Source organism: Pocillopora damicornis, chromosome 10 (genome assembly GCF_964200805.1).
Source record: "Pocillopora damicornis chromosome 10, jaPocDami1.2, whole genome shotgun sequence".
In the NCBI taxonomy this organism is placed as follows: Eukaryota; Metazoa; Cnidaria; class Anthozoa; order Scleractinia; family Pocilloporidae; genus Pocillopora; species Pocillopora damicornis.
Window position 1 is genome coordinate 23,242,190 of NC_142679.1, and position 23,002 is coordinate 23,265,191.

General features: G+C 36.6%; 4 protein-coding genes across 9 annotated transcripts; 3 read left to right on the forward strand and 1 right to left on the reverse strand.

The window, feature by feature from the left end:
* Positions 1 to 689: 689 nt before the first annotated feature.
* Positions 690 to 8,198, forward strand: LOC113671614 (melanocortin receptor 5). 3 transcript variants are annotated; one of them, XM_089185606.1, is made up of 4 exons: positions 690 to 4,399; positions 5,264 to 5,418; positions 6,272 to 6,350; positions 7,225 to 8,198. In XM_089185606.1, the coding sequence occupies exon 1, from the start codon at positions 913 to 915 to the stop codon at positions 1,816 to 1,818; it is 906 nt and encodes a 301-aa protein (XP_089041732.1). In that variant the 5' UTR covers positions 690 to 912; the 3' UTR covers positions 1,819 to 4,399; positions 5,264 to 5,418; positions 6,272 to 6,350; positions 7,225 to 8,198. The 3 variants fall into 3 exon arrangements, with proteins under 3 accessions (XP_089041732.1, XP_089041733.1, XP_089041734.1); XM_089185607.1 differs by having other exon boundaries at positions 6,272 to 6,325; XM_089185608.1 differs by lacking the exon at positions 6,272 to 6,350.
* On the forward strand, positions 7,435 to 8,623 carry LOC149039473 (adenosine receptor A3-like). The gene has a single exon (XM_089185609.1). It carries the CDS (start codon positions 7,435 to 7,437, stop codon positions 8,317 to 8,319), a length of 885 nt encoding a protein of 294 aa, XP_089041735.1. The 3' UTR covers positions 8,320 to 8,623.
* A 1,987-nt stretch (positions 8,624 to 10,610) lies between these two features.
* LOC113671413 (adenosine receptor A3-like) lies at positions 10,611 to 14,083 on the forward strand. Of its 4 annotated transcripts, XM_089185604.1 has the most exons (3): positions 10,847 to 10,970; positions 11,214 to 11,360; positions 12,827 to 14,083. In XM_089185604.1, exon 3 carries the CDS (start codon positions 12,833 to 12,835, stop codon positions 13,748 to 13,750), a length of 918 nt encoding a protein of 305 aa, XP_089041730.1. In that variant the 5' UTR covers positions 10,847 to 10,970; positions 11,214 to 11,360; positions 12,827 to 12,832; the 3' UTR covers positions 13,751 to 14,083. The 4 variants fall into 4 exon arrangements, with proteins under 4 accessions (XP_027043399.2, XP_089041730.1, XP_089041728.1 ...); XM_027187598.2 differs by lacking the exon at positions 11,214 to 11,360 and having other exon boundaries at positions 10,611 to 10,970; XM_089185602.1 differs by lacking the exons at positions 10,847 to 10,970; positions 11,214 to 11,360 and adding an exon at positions 11,414 to 12,675.
* Positions 14,084 to 19,742: 5,659 nt separating this feature from the next.
* LOC113671414 (uncharacterized) lies at positions 19,743 to 22,602 on the reverse strand. The gene is made up of 7 exons (XM_027187599.2): positions 22,451 to 22,602; positions 22,220 to 22,334; positions 21,970 to 22,046; positions 21,357 to 21,448; positions 20,974 to 21,073; positions 20,342 to 20,533; positions 19,743 to 19,969 (listed from the first exon to the last, which is right to left on the reverse strand). Exons 1-7 carry the CDS (start codon positions 22,523 to 22,525, stop codon positions 19,862 to 19,864), a joined length of 759 nt encoding a protein of 252 aa, XP_027043400.2. The 5' UTR covers positions 22,526 to 22,602; the 3' UTR covers positions 19,743 to 19,861.
* Between the last annotated feature and the right edge of the window lie 400 nt (positions 22,603 to 23,002).

A 23,002-nucleotide genomic window follows, 5' to 3' on the forward strand; every position in this document is an offset into this window, starting at 1 on the left:
TTGCCTCTCCTTATTAACTCGGCCTCGTTCTGCTGCAAATAACAGCAGGCAACTGCATTAACATATGGATATTGCTTGATGAACTAGAAACATAACAATATGGTTTTCATAATCGAAACGTTTTTTAGTACTTTTCATACCATTTTTCTAGGCACATATGGCTAATTTTCCTTCTATAGGAGAGATAAATTTCTAAGATAAGTACGGCTGACCATAAACTTATCTTTATCTTGATGTTTTTCTTTCTGGTTGGTTAAATATTTGCTCCATGAAAAATCGTCCGCAGAAAGTAGAAAGTGAAAAGAGCCTGGGGCACATCGCTAATCATTCTGCGCGAACGAATGTTAAACATGGCAAATGATCTTCAGGGTTATAAACACATGAGTTCTGTCTTGTTCCTCGAGAATGTGAGCGAAAAAAACGCTTGAGACCTGGATGATGTGTCAACTTCCCGCATTTCCAACAGCTCATCGATGCATTACCACTAATCTTAAAGAAGTAATGTACGTAGTAAACAAGTTTCCATGAAGACAAAAAGAGTTTAGTTGATATGATAAATACGCAACAAGTCGTAAATGATTTACAAAAAGCTTTTATTACTTTTGGAAATGGTTATTTCCCCTAACCAAATCGACCTCTGCTTAAACCAATCAGAAATCAGTAATTTACCCCAAATTGACAGAGGTAACTAACCGATTACGGCGAATTTTATTTTCCCTTAGGACTCTTGAAAAGTTTCGCTTAAATTTTTTCCTGTCGTAAGCAGACGATAGGCACCCCACGTAGTTGTGATGAAAATAAGTTTGGTTCCAATGCAAATTTGTATCAGCCGCGAGAGAAAGGAAACTTTCATTATTTGAAGGACAAAGCAGCAAGAATTAAATTTAGCAATTGAAATAACTCCATTAAGTGATGACAGAATTTGAAGACCCACTGTATTCATCTTGCGTTTCCAATTGCGTTCTAAACGCCTTCTCGTCCTACTCGGCCATAATGTTGAACAGTTTAACAATCCAAGCGCTGAGAAGAACATCGTCGTTACCAAAGCCGTTAAGAATATTACTGCAGAGTCTTGCTGTTTCTGATCTTGGTGTTGGTTTGCTGGCTCAACCTCTTTATATTGCAGTTCTGTTTAAGTGGATCAATGACGTGGAGGACAACCTCCTTAATAACATCTTCGACGTGATCACCAGTTTATTTTATTACGCTTCGTTTCTGGGTCTCATGGCTCTAAGTTTAGACAGATTCCTGTCTGTTCATCTTCATCTCAGATATCAAGAACTTGTGACTCACAAACGTGTCGTTGGTCTGGTCATCTCAGTTTGGCTTTTGAGCACATTTCTTTCTTTAATTTTGTTGTGGTTACCGAGCGACTTTGTAATCGACCTACTGGAAATTACTATTTTCGGATTTTGTTTTGTTTGTGTGACACTTTTTTATTTCAGAATTTATCGTACTGTGCGACGCCTTGAAATTCAAATGCAAGCTTTGCACTTAGGGCAAGCTTTTCAGAATCAAAATGACGAAATGAAGAATTTCTTGAGGCTGAAGAAATCTACCATTAGTACTTTCTATATATATGTTGTATTTATGATTTGTTACCTGCCAGATTATTGTAGTGCTATCCTGAATGTGTTACAGAGTCAACCAAACTTATTTTTAGACGGTTTTGATTTGTTTACTTTTACTCTTGTGTTTGCAAATTCTTCTTTTAATCCTGTTATTTACTGCTGGAGGGTGAAACACATTCGACGTAGTATCGTGGGCATACTTCGAAATATATATCGGAATATCTTTGGGGTTCATGAACCTAGCTGATGAAATGTGGAGATATTTCACAAAGAGAAAGTGAAGTAATGACTTCTAGATTTTTTAAAATTTAAAGTTTGTGAACACTTTATGAAGTTTATCCAGTTGTGAGTTGATCACCCGCCGATGTATTAACTTTTCTGTTAGTTATATATACAAAAACCGGGTGAAAATAGTAATCTGACGAGTTACATGTCGATCCAGTGAAGTGGAACTGAGATATAACTTCGTTGATTTTGTTGAATTGAGACGTTAATGTTAATACACCACACAGGTAAATAGAGCTTCTCGCGCACGCTGATTGGCTAGTTGGGAAATGAATGGCAAGTATTATTCACCGACGAGTCGACACGAGCAGCAGATGAGACAAAGTCGCGCGTCAAGAGTTCAATTTCCGACACGTTTTGGTATATTGACAGAAATAAACTAATATTTTGGTTTCTGTGTCGTACTGATACAAAGTCAGTCGAAGTCATGGTGAAATAATACACAAAAAATTATGCACTTCTGATTACTGATCTGATAGCGCTGTTGAAATTTCGTCTTTCTTGACTTTCTGTGATGCTTTTTTATGTAAATCATTAACAAGTAATAAAATGATTTTCTGTGCAACATGAAGTTGCAGTAATATCACAAAGACCGAGCCTTTTACCCTGTGGGGGGAAGGGTAGTAGGCTAATGAGCGAAATAAACCAACATTTCGCAACAAGCTGATAAAAGAATGATTTCACTGAATAAAATATAAAAAAAAAAAAGAGAAATGATATCTTTTTTGACGTTGACTGGAACTAGTTATCAATTGTTCACCGAAGTAGATGTGAATAATTGTTTTAGTACAGGAGAAGACAAAGTGTATGTATTTCGATGAAAACTAAACTGAGTCATGAAGATTCACATGTGTATAAATGAATATGTATTTAACTTTTTAATACTCCCACATAATCACTATGCGTATTTGCTGCACAAATGACCTTGCAGCGTTATATGAAATCAACACGTGTAAGTTACAGTAACCATGCTAGACAAGAGTTGCTCCATCGTAATCTATCGCTCTTCACCTGCCATATTCCTATTTCAAAGTAAAAAAATAGGCTCGCTTTTTCTTTCGTTTCGTTCGTTTGAATCAATTTCCGAGTGACTTATCAGTTTATAAAAATAATATATTGTAAAACAATAAGAACAGCTGTTCACGTCATACGTCACCCCTTGAGGGTCGCCCAGTGGAACACATGGCCTCTTCACACAAAGAAAAACTTACAAATCTAGTTGAAAATTTTTGCCGAGCACGTAACATATAAAAAAACTTGGACAGAACTTATTCTGGAAAGTTTTTATTTAAAAATATGCCGAAATATTGGCTCTATTTGTTAAATAGTTCAAGTTCGATTTTAACCTTTCTATAGCTTGTCACTCAAACCGCACTTTAAGCGATTTCTTATCAGCAGTCGATTCCGATAACGTTCTTGAAAATCTTAGTCAAAATCTCAGTAACATTCCCACCCACTGCTCACTGGTGTTGTCTGCCTCAGGTCAGCAATATTGTTTGTGACATAGTCTAATGCGGATGCAGTGCGTCGTATTGAAACTGATTTAAGACCTCATATCGGGATTTTTGGCACTAAAAATAGAAATACAGTCCCTATGTACTTGATTAGAGGAGTCCCTTATCGATGTTTTGAACTGCTATTTAGTGAAGGAAAAAGCTTTTTTCTATCATGGACTAGTGGTGGAAAAAAATTTTAAAGTTTCGAATACAATAAATGCCTCTCACTGGATGATTATGACATTTCAACATTAGAACAACTAATATTTAAGTTTACACCCTCTAGAAGACTGCTGAAGAAGGGAGAAATTAGCTGTATGAATACATACTATGATCTGTTCGAGGGCAGTCAACTAAAAACAGTGAAATGCATAGCGGAAATTTCTAAGTGTCAAACGCTGGTCAACAGACACGGTCATGATCGTTTGGTAACAATTGAAAATAATATTGATAATTAGGCCTTCAAAATACTTCCAATTGAAAATTGTAGCTTTATTAAAAATGCCAAGGAGAGTCTTGGAGCGATTAATTTTTAAATTAATTGAAAACTAGTATCTATTCTTTCAGAGCTAACACTTCAAAAGTACACAATATTCATTTTCCAACAATACTTCTTGGGCCTTGAAAGGTAACTTTGCAGCTTGCATTAAAGGGAAATTTATGTGACTTCGAAATATCTGTAGTACATTGTTTTTGCCAGTGGCCTTATAAACAATCTAATAATTTCGAGAGTTTACGGAAATTGAGTGGGCGTTGAATTTGACAGACAGCTTGTCAATAGACATGATAAGCCTTCCTATTAAAGGTGACATGCTATTGGTAGAAAACTAGAACCTGTTTACCTCATTTTATCCGTTTTCAAGCCAAGTTAATTACATTCTAATTCAGATGCTGCCAGCCGGTCCAAGTTGAAAACTTACGACCCGAAATTTTTAAAACCTGAATAAATTACAAACTTTAAATCGTTGATATCAAAATCATGAGACCCTCTCATCGGTCTTCCCAAACGTCTTAACAATTTCTTAAATTTGGAACCAAGTTTGAAAGGTAAGCGTTTTTAGTTATACAGTATAACTAATGTTCCTATGACAACCGAGCTTGATAACAAGCTTTGCCAAAATTTAGCGTTTTATCGCCCTTACTTTGTATTGGTTGTAATAAGAGTCATACTCAGTTCGTACTAAAGTTTATTTACAACTTTTCACTATTACCATATACTTATACAATAAACGACTCCTTTTTAACTTTCCCACGATGGCCACGGTGAAAACTGAAAGGTAATAACCTTTCAGACATTATATAAACATAACGAAGGAAAATACTGTTGGGCGGGGAAAACCACAATCGCCTAAACTTCCGTGATATCATTCGAATGGTTAGATAACATCAACAGCTTTGTTTGAAACTATTTTTACTTCCCTAAGGGTCACATGTATGGGTAAAGAAACAAGAGACAAATAATTTCCTTTTTTATGATGTATACTTACAAGTGATTCTTGTCCAAAGTTCAATCAGGAGAGTAAAAGCGTCAGGAAGTTACTACTTGCCAAGATTAAGAAAAATTTAGATACAAAACTTGGACATTCCATTCGTTTAGAAGCTTTGCCAGCTAACAATGACATTATCCTATGCATTAATGGTTAGTTTTGCATTTATTGAGCTAAAATTTCTCATATTCATTTCAAATCATATTACCTAAGGAGCATTAATCATATCTTTGATGATTAATATCATTTTTTACGAAGTTTTTGCCTTTGTACCTTGTATTCATCTTATAACTTTAGTTGGAGAGCCAATAGATCATAAATCCTTGTGATTATCATATTGAGCTACTCCCTATAACTAATTAATGCATTTCCGTATTTCCTTTTACAATTTGTAATCTACTACTCGTTGACCTTCTACTTGTAGAATAACCTTCGGAATTTGTCAACCCACTAATCGGAAAAAACACGGAGAAGTGTCACGTTCTCATTTAAATACAACTGGCCCGGCTGATCGATCAGAGAACCATTATAATTAATAATTCTGACGGCGACGAACTGACCAGTGGTTGATACTCACAGGTAAACCTTCATTTTCAATGCTGTATATCAGAAAGTTGCTTGCAAACATCACAAGCAAAAGAAGAAAAGGAAGAAAAAAACCGCCATCTGTACGAGAAACGCATTGAAAGGGTTAAGCATATAATGTTATCGATTTTTTTTTAAGAATCCAGTCGACAGCTTATTACACTGAAAAGCGATTCTGCTTTTAAGAAGCCGGAATCATCTGGCAATTAAAACATGGAACCTCTCAAAGCTTTGAGGGTTTTAATGAAACAAAGCCAGAAGATAAGAGCAGTTTCGGCAGAATTTGGGCATGGTTCAAGGCTTGAAACTCAATACACTCTGTTTAAGACAAAATTTATTAATTGTGGGGTTTTCTGTTATGCTAATACTCCCGTTAAGGTCTTCTTTGATGTTCCGAGATGTGAAATGAAATGACTGATTGTTTATCAATCGCTGAACAGGAGTCCATTGAAATTTCGATCCTTTGGTTCATCTCCAACAAACAAATAAACTACATTGGTCGGCGTTTTATAATTGCATATCGTTTAAACATTTGTGAATTTTTGAAGATTGATTTCTCTTTTTAAGCTTGGATGCGCTAGCAATTCTCTAACAAAGACAAAATTAGAAAACCCCGCCTACTTTTCTGGTCTATTAGAAACAGCAGGATTCAATAAATTGAACTTTCTCGATCACTTAGAAAAAAGCATTTATTGATCCAGACATTTGTACCTGCGAAGATGGCCATTTTAATTTTTTTCCTCGTGTAAATTGAAATTAAAAATATTATAATATCTTGAGGTCGTTGAAAGGTTGCTTGTAAATTTAATTTTTTTGCTATAATTGCACCATTGATTCATATTTGCAGATATTAATTGAGGCCTGTTGAGAGGAAAACAATTCAGAAGCTCCAAAGCTACAAGTAAACGATATCAATCTTCTATTTTGTAAGAAAACAGCGATTACTATTTGTTAAAACAAACGAGTGACGTTTAACATAACACGTAGTCTTGCGTACTCCTTAAAGGCTCCTTAGAAACTTCCTCAACTGCCTTGGAATCAAATAAACTTCCTGAGTTATCTTTTTCAGGGACCTTGAAGGGCCAGCGGCCCAAACCAACGTTTAATTACAAAACACTTCACTGTGGAGATCAATAAAAACTGAGTTACATCTGACTTTACATATCAAAACATTTAAGCCATCAGTCAGAACATCTCCAAGTTCATCTCCACGGAAATAATATTTATGCGCGATCAAACTATTATCAAGGACATCATTGAAGTTGAAGAAGCTTTCATACGATCAATTTATAGGAACAGGACAAAGACACCCTTGTTGTCTGATTGATTTCGTATTTTGCTCTAACTTGGAATAAACGTGGCATAACTAATTAGCATAGGCCATCTGATCATTACAGTCAATGAATCCGCCTTGAAACTGCCATCGGTTTTCTGTAAATTTATCACATATAGTGATTGTTCAAAATTGTTGAAATATAGAATGGGGTTTCAATGGAAATTAAACTTGAGGAAACGCTTCCGCGAAAGAGATGAAATAAATATTTTCCATCTGAATCCGGGTAAATCGGATTAATTCAAACTTTGTTGACATTTCTATGTAAATTCAAAAGCCAATTCGATATTTATTTCACCCTCTGATGTTTATAAAAAAGACAAAGACAAGCGAGAAATACAGAATCTAAATGCATAAAAGAACGACTTTATCAATTGACCTTTCCTCTTGCTTTGTAATGGTAAAACAAAATATATCATACACTGGAAATATACCCTGAAAAGGTTTTCTCAATTTTATGTTTGCAGGATCATGGGAGGTAGCCAAAATATGGTTTGGTAGATGGCAATTAACGTCAAATTCGTCAGTCGAGAGCACCGGGGAGTCACAGATAATTTAAAGAGTCTTTGATTCTTGAGAGGTTAATATTTTGTCCAACGATCAACCCTGTTAGTGTCCTGTTCGACAAGCCTCGCATTATCTGTAAAGCCGCTCGGTCTCCGTTTGTGTCCTAAACAATGACAAGCACTGAGGACCTGTATCATTCATCAATGGTCACCAATTGTGTGCTCAACGCATTATCATCCTACACCGCTATCGTGTTGAACATCATAACAATTTACGCGATGAGAAAAACATCGTCTCTGCCGAGGCCGCTGAGAACATTATTGCTGAGTCTTGCTGTCTCAGATCTGGGTGTCGGCATTTTTGTACAACCTTATTACGTTGTGCTTTTAGTTATAAAGCTGAAAGGCGCCGATCCTGTTGACAAATCAACGGATAATGCCATGTATGCCATCGCGGACACCTTCTCCATTGTTTCATTACTCAGCGTTTTTGTCCTCAGCGTGGACAGATTCCTGGCTGTACATCTTCATCTCAGATATCAAGAGCTTGTCACTCAGAGACGCACTGTTTTGGCCGTGATATCAATCTGGATGTTTAGTGTATTTCTTGCAGTAACCGGCTATTTTTGGTCGCTTCTTTTCCTTCAAAATTATTTTCCTGTAGTTTTAGGGTTCTGTCTTATTTGCACAGGATTAGTTTACTGCAGGATTTATTTCGCTGTACAACGCCACTTGAGGGAAATACAGTCCTTGCAAGTACGGCGAACCGAGCAGAATGTCGGTGACATGGAGCATACTGCAAGGATGAGGAAAACTGCCATTAGCACATTTTACGTTTATCTTGTGTTTTTAGTCTGTTGTTTGCCTGAATACTGCACTAATATGGTTGTTAGCCATGGCGAGCTTTCTGATTCTTTAAAAACCTTTAGGTTATACAGTTGGACTCTTGTGTGTGTGAATTCATCTTTAAACCCGGTTATTTATTGTTGGAGTATGAGACACATTCGGCACACCATCATTAACATTCTCAGAAATACACATCCGTGCAGAAAGTAAGCAACATAGCGTGAAAACAAGTTAAACCTTTGTTAATGTTGCACCTGAAAGTTATTATAAGAGTGGATACAATAACACAACCTAACAACTATTTTAGTTAACAGCCTGCATGAAGTAGTAATATGATGATCCATTTGTAATACTCGAAATTGATCTTAAATGATAAGGACAACAACAAAGTAGGGAGCCGGCCTGAAGGAGAATATTTCAATTGCTCGCTGCTAATGACATTGCCACAGAAAATAAGTGCTTTGTATTTATGAAATTCTAAATTAAATGCACTCATGGAAAGGTATATATCAAAACGTATTGGTTACTCTTGTACATATCTTCAAACTAAGCCAAGGTCGATATAGTTTGAACATAAATGTTAAGCATGGTGATAATTTGAATTTGAATTTCAAAAATGAATGAAAGCGCTTCAGCTGTCTACGTTGTCTTGCACTAAAATCTATAGGAGAGCTTTTACAAAATAACAAGGAAACGTTCAAATTTTTCATGGCTGCATAAGTCATTATAGAAGATAAAAATACACGGACTGATACAGCGTCGTGGCTAAACCTACAAACATCTAATTAAATTTGAATTGACCTTTTAGTTGCTTTCAGAGGAGTTGCCGACAACTCCCCGACGAAATGACTTCAGGGAAATCAGAAATTCTATTTTTTCAAAATGCTTTTTCTTCTCCTCGAGTGGAAGCTATTATGTTTTAATTTTGTGTCTTTTTTGTTGTTGTTGTGAATTTGGTTTTAATAGGTGGTTCTACACTCGAAGTTTATAAGTCTTTAAACAAATAAAGATCCAGTATTAATTCTCCAGCCCTTTCTTCCGAGACGAATCCAAATGACATTCAATACACACTTGTCGTAGTTTTCACAGCAGTTATTGGAAAAAAGGAAATGAGTAGACCCAAGAACCGGATACTGCCAGGAACAATTTTATTTATTTAAGAGTGTTTTTGGCTTCGATTATGTAAAAATCTGAATCATCACGAAACTAAAAAGTTTTTTATCGCTTTTTGATAAAACAGCTTGGTGAAAGTTAGACCCCATTAGCTCACCGGTTTTTTCCGAATACTAAATGTGCATCAATTTATTTCTGGAAGATTCTCAATTAACGAAGATCGACATAATTATATGTCTCACTTCTATTGCAAATTTTACAGCTGCACTTTTTAGCCTTAAATTCATTTTATGTATCCGGTTTCGTGGCTGATTTTTCGATTCGTTGAACAAATTTGAATGAGTTAACCGACTCTTCGCATCTTATGTTATTCCCCTCGCATCTTACGTTATTCCCCTCCCATCTTATGTTATTCCCCTCGCATCTTACGTTATTCCCCTCGCATCTTATGTTATTCCCCTCGCATCTTATGTTATTCCCCTCGCATCTTATGTTATTCCCCTCGCATCTTACGTTATTCCCCTCGCATCTTACGTTATTCCCCTCGCATCTTACGTTATTCCCCTCGCATCTTATGTTATTCCCCTCGCATCTTATGTTATTCCCCTCGCATCTTACGTTATTCCCCTCGCATCTTATGTTATTCCCCTCGCATCTTATGTTATTCCCCTCGCATCTTACGTTATACTCTCGCATCTTATGTTATTCCCCTCCCATCTTATGTTATTCCCCTCGCATCTTACGTTATTCCCCTCGCATCTTATGTTATTCCCCTCGCATCTTACGTTATTCCCCTCGCATCTTACGTTATTCCCCTCGCATCTTATGTTATTCCCCTCGCATCTTATGTTATTCCCCTCGCATCTTATGTTATTCCCCTCGCATCTTACGTTATTCCCCTCGCATCTTATGTTATTCCCCTCGTATCTTACGTTATTCCCCTCGCATCTTATGTTATTCCCCTCGCATCTTATGTTATTCCCCTCGCATCTTATGTTATTCCCCTCGCATCTTACGTTATTCCCCTCGCATCTTATGTTATTCCCCTCGCATCTTATGTTATTCCCCTCGCATCTTATGTTATTCCCCTCGCATCTTATGTTATTCCCCTCGCATCTTACGTTATTCCCCTCGCATCTTATGTTATTCCCCTCGTATCTTACGTTATTCCCCTCGCATCTTATGTTATTCCCCTCGCATCTTATGCTATTCCCCTCGACAAACTGTTTGGAGATAATTTAAGCTTTGGAGTTTTTAACTTGAAAAATAGTTATTTGTCATTTCGACATGAGACCCTTAGCGCGCTTTGTAACCATAGCTACGATAAGCTGTTTAGGAAAACTATCATGAATACACCTGAAATTTTTGCCATGATATCTGGTAATTTTGAGATGAAATAATTTTCTTTTAATACAAGAGGAAACTCCTGATCTCTGAGGTTCAGATTCGCTCAAAGCAGAAAATTCAACTTTCCTAAGGATTTCTTATTAGTTTTACCTCAAGCTTTATGAGTAACACACCTGTTTGTTAATTTGTTTCGTTATTTTTTCTGTCTATCCTTTGTTTTTGTTCTTGTTATGTTTTATTAATGGTTCGCATCTTTAAAAACTATTTCTGTTAAAAATTGGCAAAACAAACCCGCACCTCCTTGTCGATTCCACCCCCTCTGCAGCTCAGGCTCCTGCTTTTGCCACTCAACCACCCTTGGCTCGGAGGGACTTTTTCTACTGGCTAAGCAGCGGCAGAAGGTAAGCTTGGCTTCTAATTGTGCAAAACTGCCCACCAGGAAAATTAACGAAAACAATGCTTTTCATGAGAAGCCATGTTTAATGGAAGATCAAACTCAAAACCTACCCTTCCCACCCATTAACTTTCGATACGCCACTGCCGGCAACATATGCAAAATTGGAATGAAGATCAATATAAACATCATTTAATCAGCCCATTTTGAAGTACGAACGTTCTTATGTTTATTTTCTGAATAATAACAGAATAGAGCTTCGATCAAAAGCCTCAATGATGAAAAGGAGATCACACTCTTTGTTACTGAAAATAGAAGACAATCACTTTGGAGGAATAAATTATCCCGTCGTCGCGATCATATTAAACAAGAAAAGGACCGAGAAGGTCTAAGCAGAGTAAATTTAAAGTACACCCTGGGTAGTGCTCAGAAGACCTTATGTCGCTAGCGGCAATGACAGGACAATGACAACATCATGAACGGGAGATGATATCCGTTCAGTTCGTCTTGAGTTAACCCTATAATAAAAAGTATTTATCATATGTAAATTTCCGGAAATTACCCGAAACTTTTCGTAGTCTTCTCGATGCTTGCTTAACTCAGAGTTAATTGAAGGCGATAACAGATAACTTAAGCCGCCATAATTTTATTTTGAAACGTCTTCTGTCGCACTTTTCTAACATTTAATGAATGTCTAGCGAGGCAGACGGAGTACAGCGTCATAAATATGTATTTAAATTAGTTTCACTTCCTCACTAAACAAGAAGACCGTAAAAAATCTTTTAAAACGACAGTTTTTAAAGGGAAATGATTCATTCCATCCTGATAATGAATATCCTTCCTTTTAAGTCCTACAAAAACATAAAAATGCATTGCCTGTTCACAGTTTGGTCTTAATATTACTCTGTTCACTTACAATTGGACTGAGGAGAATTCGAGAAAATAACCTGAACCAAAAACAAATTATGTCAAAAACGTCAGCGCGGGTTCCTTTTTGAAAATATCATTAATTGACAAAAAATAATTAAAGAAGAAATAACTTTAAGTTTGAGAGGTTCTTCCTCTATTTTTGGACACATATACAGAAATGCAAACAGAAGGAAGAAAATATAATCGTTGACTAAAGCTTAAGTGCAATTTTTCTCTCAGCACTCCTTACCAAAGCTTTCTCAAGTAGTTTCGTGTGGCAATTGTTTATTCATTGGAAAAAGCTAATTCTTAAAAGGACAGGTGAACCCGCCCTCGATCGAATTGACTCGTACGTTGCGTAATTTGATTTCTAGTTAAAATTATACATTTTGAGAATTATTCTCTTTTACACATGATTTAAGTTTACCCACTAACTCTCGGAAAAGACTGCCAAAAAAACAGTTAATGCATTTCTGACTTAAGAAAATTTCAGTCTAAGTTTGATTCTGATTCCGAAGTCTAAATTTCGTTTTCTTTTCACCCCTATGCTCATTGAATAAAATGGAAATATGGAATTTATTTAACAAAGTGCATATGAAAAATATGTATATTAAAGAAACCATCCTCGTCTATCTTATCATTCATTAACCCTTCTTGAAGATCAATCATTGAAATATTACCAGACATCAACGATGATAAAATTGCAAAACCTCCCTGTTGTTCTTGATTCTATCAAGCTTAAATGAAGGACTTCGACTTGAAGTGGTATCGGCATCTGAAAGGGTACGTTATTTTTAGATCAGGTATGTAAAACGAATCCATGAACATAATATCTCAGATGTGAGCAGCTGTTCATCATTAAAGTGTATCACGTTCGTAAGCCCGAAATCGGCGCATAAGATAGTTAATCATAAACTTCTCTGTGCCAACGCTTAAAGTATTTTTCTTTTTTAGCACAGCATGGAAGTCTCGCACATCGTCAATCTCGTCTTGAACGCCTTCACATCCTTCTCCGCCATTGTGTTCAACTCTTTTACAATTCACGCTTTGAGGAAAACTTCATCCTTACCGGCTTCTTTCAAAACACTTCTCCTGAGTCTTGCAGTCTCTGATCTTATTGCTGGTTTGTTAGCTCAACCATTATACATTATACTAATTGTCATTTGGCCCAAGCAAAACACCGCAGACCATGCCTTGACATCCACCATACTGGTCATTGTATGTGCTCTATGCACTGCTTCACTTCTCAGCGTCATCGCTCTGAGTATGGACAGATTCCTGGCTGTTCATCTTCATCTCAGATATAAGGAACTTGTAACCCACAAACGTGTCGTTGGTGCAGTGATCTTGATATGGATATTAAGTGTAGGTATTTCACTAGTTTGGATTTGGAAAGACATATACAAAGTCTTCTCTCTCGTCGCAATCGTTTGGAGTCTTTGTTTCGTTTACATGACAATTGTTAATTTGAGATTATCTCAAGCTATTAAACGCCACAGAAACCAGATCCAGGCAGACTTACGGGTACAGCAAGTAGCACAGGCAGCAAAACCAAGAAAATCTGCTGTTAGTGCACTGTATGTGTATCTTTTAGTTTTAGTTTGTTATCTGCCGATGTACTGTAGCATAATTTTATATGTGGTACGTAAAGGTGACTATGACAGTTCACTTTTCTACTCACGGACTGTAATGTTTTTCAACTCGTCTCTGAATCCTATTATTTACTGTTGGAGGATAAGACCAATTCGTCAAACCATCATGAGCATACTGGGAAACATATTCTCATGTAATTCGGCAGACGAATTAGTGCTTAAAAGATCTCTGCAAGAAAGAATATCAACAGCAGGTGGTATCCCCACCGTAGGGAAATCTACATGAAAGTTGAGGCGGTTGTGACTTTTCTTCTTGACTTAGAAATTTTGGTTTGGGTCAGCGATTAGTACACTTTTGGTACTATGTACACCACATAAAAATAATTATGAAAAATAATGCTTTTTTTTATGATAAACGGGCATACTAGGCAAAACAAAAATATTAATTCCAAGCGCTTTCATAGGAATTTTATCTATGTTCTTCTGGTTATGATCTCAGATTTTCTCAAACTAAGTTGTAGGTTACTAGCGCTACATGTGCCGTTTTAATTGGGTTCATGAGACAAGTTTCATACATAGTGTTAGAATTTGAGTGTTTAATAAAGCTTTTGCACGATCAGTGGAAAATGAAGATAACATATTAGAAGCCTCATAGGCGAGGACTTTTCTTCATCAGACACTGACATAATTCATACAAAGTGTAAATGGCGTGAAGCTTTTTCTCCCCGCAAATCAAGCCAAATATTCCTGAAATAAATTGTTTTTCATGGTGGCATTCTAGTGCAGAAGTTATTACCAAAATGGAGAAAATTAGGCATAGTCTTTCAAAGAACCACCATAAATTCTGAATAATCAATATTGATTTAGGCTTTCAGTGCCTCGCAAGTTTTTCCGCTCATTTGCAGCCGTCAATCAGTCTACTACTGTTGTTTCCTATTGGTCTACTCCGACCATACTTTGAGGCACACTTCATACGTGAGCGCGTTTCCATTAATTAAAGTGGCTGGAAGTTCAGAGTTATTTCCCTACGCGATTGTCATGGAAGTTCTTTCTGTGGCGGCTTATTAGCTCATTGCTTGACGTCAAAGCGCGTCAGAACTGGTTTCTTTCTACTTCTGGCAGCCGTCGTATTCTCAAAAACGTCTGAACTATTACGCTACGCTGACATTTTGCCATTTGATTTTATGCAGACAGAACGTTTTTCTTGACGGAAACAAATTAAAGCGCGTAATTAAATCCCTTTGTGTCAATGCCACCTGGTAGAGGAAGTAGTAGTAATGCTTCAGGTGTTTGCGTTGAAAAAAAATGCTTTACCTTGAAAATAACTTAGATAGTACTTAGAAACTCAGGATTAAAGTAAGGGTAAAGCCTCATTGCACTTTTCTCAAAAAAAAATTGCAAGAAAAGAGCCGCTTAATTTGTGTGAATGACATATGATAAATATTCCAAACTGGCACCTCCACAGGTCACTGTTTAAATAGATAATCTTAATATGATTCTAGAAAACTGTTTTGAAACCTGAGATGTGGTATGCATACACCTAAGCTAAACGACAATTCCAATATGTAAAGTAAAGACTCATTTCATGAAATAAGAGAATTAAATGCTCTTTTATAAAATTTCAGAAATTGACGTACATTTCAGAAAAGAAACGCGAAAGTTTTGTGCCAATTTGAATGAAAATATTAGGAGAAAACTAGGACTGTAGCGTGGATTTTATTGATAAAGCATTTTGACCACCGGCCTTTTAAATTAGGCCATCGGTAGCCTCCCACCGGGTGATCGGCAAGCACACTTCGTACGAAACAGAGTGTTTGGGATGGGAGTGCATAAAAGTACAATCAACCTGAAGGGTGCGAGCATCGTTAATCTTGTCTTGAACCTATTATCAGCCCCTATAGCCATCATTTTGAACAGTTTCACAATCTATGTCATGAAAAAGGCTTCGTTGTTACCGAAGCCTTTAAAAGCATTGATGCTGAGTCTCGCTGTCTCTGATCTTGTAGTTGGTTTAATAGCTCAGCCATTATTTATTGCATTGGAGATTTCAGGGTACTAGAGCCCATTTCTACCATTTCCATTCGTCAAGTTATTCAGGGGAATTTTGTATGTACTTTCTAGCACTTCGTTCCTCGGTGTCATGGCTCTGAGTGTGGACAGATTCCTGGCTGTTCAACTTCATCTCAGATATCAAGAGCTTGTGACGTCCAGGCGCGTCGCCGGAGTGGCAATTTTGCTATGGGTGTTAAATATTTTTATTTCAGCAGTTACTTTAATTGGATCCAAGTTTTACTCCTCGTAATTTGGAATATTTGTTTTATTTGCATAACAATTATACGTTCCAAACTGTATTTCGCTTTACGACGCCATGTAAACCAAATTCAAGCTTTGCAAGCACAACGAGCGGCACCGAAATCGAATGGTGAATTAGAGAATGCAATGAAGCTGAGAAAATCTGCGGTCAGCGTACTCTATCTATATTTTGTATTCATACTTTGCTATTTACCAATATATTCTTTTCTTGCTGTCCGGATAAATTTTGGACTACGTCGCTACAGTGGCCCACCATTGAATAATTTTTAATTTTTCTCTCAGACACTTATGTTATCCAGTTATTTACCGCTGGAGAATGAGAGATATTGGACATTCTATCATGGGCATACTGCGAAATATATTTGCATGCGATAAAAACGTTTTAAAATTGAGAGAGGTTGGAAAGGTTATGAATGCTTCAGTAAATAAAGTGTATACTTCGCTTGCAATAAAATTGTTCCTTCCTTATTCGGGGTGCGTTTCAGAAAATTTAGCAAAGTAACGTCCCTGAAGTATTTTATGTGGATTCAGTGATTGTGTCAAGCTATTTAAGTCACCCTCCCTTTGAATGGAAACGAGTAAATGGGCGCGAGTTTATGTTTTATTCCAAGCAAAATCATTCGATTGCAAAACCCCGGGAAATTAATTTCGGCGTGGTAACAGGAGGAAATGTCCAAGATTACGAGATTGTCTGCCGGTTTATTATCATTATTGGCGCAAGTGTTTATGAATAATCTCTTGAGTGGCGTCAAATTTACAGCTAAACATGCAAAACAATTCGGTTCGTTGGGTTGGACAAAACATTTTTGTGAGCAAATTTATAATTTATGATGTATACTTTGGTTTGTGAAACTTGGAGGAGAAGGATTAACGTGAAGGAGTTGACTCCTTTTCAGCATTTACAGCGATCATTTTCAACAATATAATAATTCAAGCCATAGGTAACACTTCCTCTTTACCAAAACCTTTGAAGGCATTGCTACTGAATCTTGCTGTATCTGATCTCGCTGTCGGTTTAGTAGCTCAGCCATTATTAACTTCATTGAATTGCAACTGTTTCATGGTGGGATTATAATTTACGGGTCATCCAACTTGCACACGCACAAACGCGTTCTTGGTCTGGCGATCTCAACATGGGTGCTTAGTGCTTTTCAGTCATCCTTTTTGCGTTTGGACCACTTATACTGAATCACAATTAATCAAAATCCAAATCATCGTTTGGAGTCTTTGCTTCATTTTCATAACTGTTATAAGCGACAGACTTTGCTTTGCAATAAGACTCCATGTAGACCAGAATCAAGCTTTACAAGTACAACAACCAGCGCATAATGGGGAATCAGCAAATGCCGTTAGGCTGAGGAAATCGTCTATCAGCACATTTTGTGTTTATTTTGTGTTTTATTTTATTATCTGCAGTTTTTTTGCAGTCTTCTTGCCAGGCAATTCTTTAAGCTTATTCCAACTTCACTTTGTTATTTTCAACTTTCCGCTAAACACTAATGTTGGTAGAGTCATCTCTGAATCCTGCTATTTGCTGCTGGAGAATACGAGACATTCGGCAGGCTGTCAAGGACCTGCTGCGAAATATAATCGCAATGCTTATTTAATGCAGATAATCATAACGGAATATTATAAATTACTTATACCAGTCCATTTTATTCACGAATCGCACCATTTTTTGCTTTAAATCGCATCTTTTTTCCAGCCAAAGAAGAGGCTACACTAAAAACAAAACAACCAATCAGATTTCAAGGCTTGCTTAAAGTAACCAATCAAATTGCAGGAAAATGAAAGACAGAGTGTTATGTGGCAATGAAGTCATATTTGAGCGAAAGTATGCATGCAGTCCAACATTGTTAAACCAGCGTAAGTGGATCATCTCTCTAACACAAGTGGGGAATTCTTTGAAACAAGCACAACTTTGGGTCCCTAGAAAATCAACACAGTGCTCTAACTTATGTGGAACCAAGTGCTGACTCTACTCCACAAAAGAAATTTAACACTTTAAGAACTCTGCGCAAACAAATGAGTCACAGAGCAAAAAATTTGTCGTTTCTATTTTATTTTCACTCCGATGGCACAAGATGCTGTGCAAAATATTGAGTATTCAATTTCATTGACTTGATATTTCAAAATTCAGAGCTGGAAAATTAGAACTAATTGTACTTTCTACTTTCTTAATGAGTCAAGTTTTATAAGTAATTATTTGATTCAACTCTCTCTCTCCATTTAGTATTTCAGTTTACAGGTAGGTATCCGGGTCAGATCTAAACACGGAACAAATTAGAGGAATAGACTTATGCAAAAAGAATTCACTGATGAGGCCTCATGGTTCGCCTTGAGTTCTTCTCATTGGCTAACAGGTTGAGCTTTACAATAATTTAAGATTAACCTTTTTCGTTTATTTTTAGCTCAGTCAACCTCGTATTCAATCTCTTATGAATATAAATGTTGGCACCCGCAGCGCTGGACGACGTCAAAAGAAAAAACAAATTAAAACGGGAAGACACTGGATCTTACCAGCTTAGTTAGACGCTTACTTATCGGCACCGTGTCTCTTTAAATTTATTCACAACGCAAGTTGTAGTCCATTATTGTGTCTCCTGTCAACAGCTTAAGACATCTGGCTCAGCTCGCGCATAAATAATCAGAATGCATTGTTAAATGCTTAGCTCATGCTGTGTAAAACTGTTCACAGTACGACCACCAGCTTTCGGAAATACTTAAGAATTCATTCTGACTAACCATACATTTTCTAATCAAAGATCAAGACTTGAGAAGGAAAACAATGACTCCTAATTTTCACTTCTCGAGATGGGGAACATTTTCCATTTTGTTGGTCTAATTTACGGTATTGACTTTTCAATTTGGCGCTCAGCGTATGAACCACTTCTATCGTTCTCCATTCTTCAGGTAGTTTTTCTGGGTTTTTTTCCTTCAGTTCCTTTAATCTTCACCGTAAGTCGCTTGGAAGCAGATGCAATTCAGTCGCACCCGAAATAGGGGAAAACATAGGAAGGAAAGACAGATAAAATAGTTTGCCTAGGGGATCGTGTGCAACAAGTGTTTTCCTTTGGCTTTAGGCTTATGTTATCTCTTTTTCTTAGGATGATCTGTGTGGCAGAAGCACAGATGTAGCATGGAGTCATGTTCGTTCTCAAGAACATTGATCACATGGTCACCTGTTTGAAGACATTGCGCAAGAAAACCGAGCCATCCTGGGTACGAACACGAGTGATGGGATTTTTCCCACTGTTCCTCTCCTAGTTTTCTTTTCCTATTTTTCATTCCTTTTCTGTCAAACCCTCAACATAGCTTTAGATTAATTTCTGGCTCGAGTCAAAGAATCCTATTAGTCCTTTCTGTATTTCTTCATGCTTTTTGGAAAAATGACAAATGGCAAATCTGAGTCAATTCTCAGACTACTGCAATGGCAGATTAAAATCTTTTTAATCTGAGGGGGAAGCAAGTTCTTGTTATGTAAAAAAATCCGGATGTTTGCCACTTATATTTTTTACTTTGCAACAGATTTCAGTGAAACTTGGAAGAATTAATGTCTTCCTGAAAAATTGATCACCATACAGGAGTTTTTTGGTATTGTTTCATAAAAAATCGAAAAATATATAAATATATATTGGTCACTTTTATGTTACTGTGGGATCACCTGCTGTACAACTTACTTAATAACATTTCAGAGTTTTATCCTCTTTTGAAGTCTTTTGATTCTTCTTTGCAAAATTGCAAAACAAAGGAGCTTTACAAAATGTGCAGAGTATGGAAGAGTTTTTGTGAAGTGAGAGTTGCAAAAAAGATGTAGATGTTTTTACAAACTGTATATAGCAGAAAGAAATCAACAAAAAAAGGGGAGAGGTAAACATTGTGCTGGGCAAGAAAAATGAGGTAGCAAAAAGAGAAAAATTTTGAATAACTGTACTTTATAACATTTTCATTTGTACAAGTATAACTTCTCTGAATCAATTTTATTAAAATTTTCTTTTCATACAGAATTAACATTATTGTCTTATCATATCACAACTGATGATAACAGGCATTTTGTTTCTAACATAGTGTTAAATCATAGCCACTAACTACTAAAAAACATTTCCCTCACTAGTTTCATAGTATCATCTGGTGATGTCACTTTGTGTCCTTCAGTTCGCTCATCCATGTAGATTTCATAATCATTCCCTCCCTATAGCAAGGTGGAAAAAGAAAAAAAGTTCATCAGTACTTTGAGCACATTTTATTGATCTTGCTGTCAAGTCATCCTGATAAGAGGAGTCCCAAACATGCCTTGCTGTGACCTTGACTGGCATTTTCCAACCTAAATGGAAGTCATAATCAGGGTCAAATGACCTCTGCAAGGGTTATCAAAATCAGTGTTATTGATAACAAACCTTTTCAGGATTACTCTCACCTGGACAGTTAGACTACCTGATAAAAGTGAAGTATCTCTAGAGGTATGACTCTAAGATATGTTAGAAACAGTCTTGAAAGAAAACAAGAAAAAAAGAGGAGTATTCTTACATAGCGCCTTTAACAACTGAGATACAGAAGCAGTTACCTCATAGCATTTGTCCCCAAAGAAATGAATTTTTTGGTAACCATCACCTTCAACATGTCTCAGGCAATATGTTTTGTCCCAGCCTTTTGGAAAGACATCAAAACTTATCTGACCTCCTATACTGATATGGAGTCCATAATCAGAAAATTTTTCCCGCAAAATTGACACAAACTTTTCCCTAACTTTGTGTTCCTGTGGAAACAACAGATCACAACCATAAAAACCTTACAAAAATATTGCTGGCATTTATAACTAACATTAAATTACAGAAGGTAAGGGGACTTTTATCCTTTAAGACAAGTCACCTATAATGCAAACCAGGTAGACACACTCTTTTTCACTGATAACACTTTTAAGCTTTGTTACATGCAAGTGTGACCTACACATTGGGAATGTGATCCTTATTCAGAAATACACTAATGATTGATAACATCTAAAGCAGCATCAGAATTTTAATTCCACCAAAAAAGTCTTTTTGAAAATATATGCAGTCGTGCAGTTTTTGGTTTCATACACTGTACCATAATGAGAACAGAGATGGTAAAATTTTGTAAATGTAAGAAGTGGCTAGTACATTACACCAGCCCATTTTTCCAACCAAAACAAGACAGCAAATGACATTCTTAGAATACCTTATCGTACTCAAAGAAGGCTATCCTTTCTTCTTGGGAGCAGTTTCGTCCAATAGGTGACACATTTAACATGCCACTTCGAAACTCAATGAAAGTTCCCCTAAAAATAAAATGAGATTTAATAAACAAGATGTAATTGAGGTACAAGACACTCTTGAGTCAAAACTTTTTGCAATGTTTGACAAAAGTAAGTAGCTTGAAACAGATTTCTAATCTCTTATATTGTAACTTCACTTGTTGCTTCTCAATGAGTATAACATTAAATAGTGATTCTCTCTATATCAATCCCAAAAGTGAATGCTCTGTGGATCATAAATTTATAAAAACACAGAGGAAATAAAAATAGCATACATTTTGAAAAGGAATGTATATAGAAACTTTACCTCTTCATAGGAATGTCCAGGTCAGCGATATATTTTAAGCAGAAATTGATGAAAGTCTTAAGCTTTGCTTCACCCATAAATTCCTTGATACTCTGTACACATAACCATGTAACAAAATATAAATAAGTACAAAGATTTAGTACAAAGAACAATAACCAATTCCTAAACAACCCATCTCTTATACTTTAAAAATATGATACCTGTGTTCCCTTTATGGTCTTACAGGGGATAAGTTGCAATTTGAAAGGTATAATTTTGGGAGTTTTAAACATATATCACAAGATACTCTTCAAAGGTTTTATTCCTTGGAGTGTTGGATGATAAGATGAATTGGAAGTGCTATACATTGCATAGATTTCAAAGCCACAGTTACACACTGGCTTTTACTCAAAATGTAGGCCATGAAATGTAGCCCCCTTTCTCCCTTCCCTTCCTCTCCCACCCCCACCCCCCCCCCCCCCGCCATCCTCTCCAACAGCTGTCTCCATTTTTAGTTTTCATTGTTAGTGAAACACATATTAATTTCCAGCAGTGTTCAATTCTTACATTAGGAACATTTACAAAGTGTGGATATGATATTGTCCAAGTTAATGGGGGGAGGCAAAACACTGACCTGTTTATGAATCAGCTCTCCGTTCTTGTAAGCTACCAAACCATTCTCCGAAAACACATAGTCATACAGGCTCGTCACTGGAAAGAGGAAAGTAATTGGACACAAATAAACTAGCAAACTACAAATCAGCATTAACACTGTAAATGGACTCGACGTTAAAGATTGTTTGTGAGCCTACAACGCAATTCATTGATATAAATTCTTCATCAAATATCAATCATTACCGCTATACTTTCAACATTAACCTTACCATCGTCTCCTCCCATTTGTTCTTGAATTTTATGAAAATCAGATCCACCAACTAAACCGACGACAACCTTTGTGCGAAGCTTCTTCATGAACTCTTTCATTTCTGTGGTGACAACCTAACGATCGAGGTTACGGTAGGGTTAACGAAATTATGTTATCTCACAAAATTACCATTAAGTGTCATAAAATGACCCCTGATGTCCACAGAAAACAGCTACTGAAAGAAGTTTACCAATCTGGCCGGAGTAACTGTACCATCCACGTCAAATAAACATAAGACATCCTTGGGACTATTCACGGAAGCCATCTTTACTTGCGTGACGTGAATTATGGTCAAAGTACGATCTAAGAAATTTTTATCGAGAGCGCTTGGTGACACGTCACCGACACACCCACAGAATAAGCCAATCACTGAGCAGCATTCTTTCCTGGGATCTCTCCTTCACCAAGGAGACCACAATATGTTATCCGTCGATAAATTTTCCTTTCCGGGTTCTGAGATTTTAGTTTGTAGTGCTGGTAATCACACACTTCTCTTTGTTAAGAATTTGGTGTTCAATCAGGCCAAGGATCTCTAGTAAGTATTCCATCAAATTCTTATCACCCACCTGTTAGCCAGTCTTAGAGATTTGTTGAAAGAATAAATATTTTTAACCACCCCAAGGGATGAAAGGATTAATATGGAGTTGTTCAAACATTGTCTGTGAAAGGAAATGAGCTGCAATAATTCCAGAAACCGAAAACATTGAGCAAGGAGAAAAATGCTAGTTGAAATGATCAAGGC

Excerpts from the sequence above, each read along its gene's own strand:
- LOC149039473 (XM_089185609.1), top strand. The coding sequence starts at position 7,435 with ATGACAAGCACTGAGGACCTGTATCATTCATCAATGGTCACCAATTGT.
- LOC113671614 (XM_089185606.1), top strand. The coding sequence starts at position 913 with ATGACAGAATTTGAAGACCCACTGTATTCATCTTGCGTTTCCAATTGC.
- LOC113671413 (XM_027187598.2), top strand. The coding sequence starts at position 12,833 with ATGGAAGTCTCGCACATCGTCAATCTCGTCTTGAACGCCTTCACATCC.
- LOC113671414 (XM_027187599.2), bottom strand. The coding sequence starts at position 22,525 with ATGGCTTCCGTGAATAGTCCCAAGGATGTCTTATGTTTATTTGACGTG. Across the intron at positions 22,335-22,450 it reads CAGTTACTCCGGCCAGATTG|GTTGTCACCACAGAAATGAA; the intron begins GTAAACTTCTTT and ends CTCGATCGTTAG. Across the intron at positions 20,534-20,973 it reads CCTTCTTTGAGTACGATAAG|GAACACAAAGTTAGGGAAAA; the intron begins GTATTCTAAGAA and ends TTGTTTCCACAG.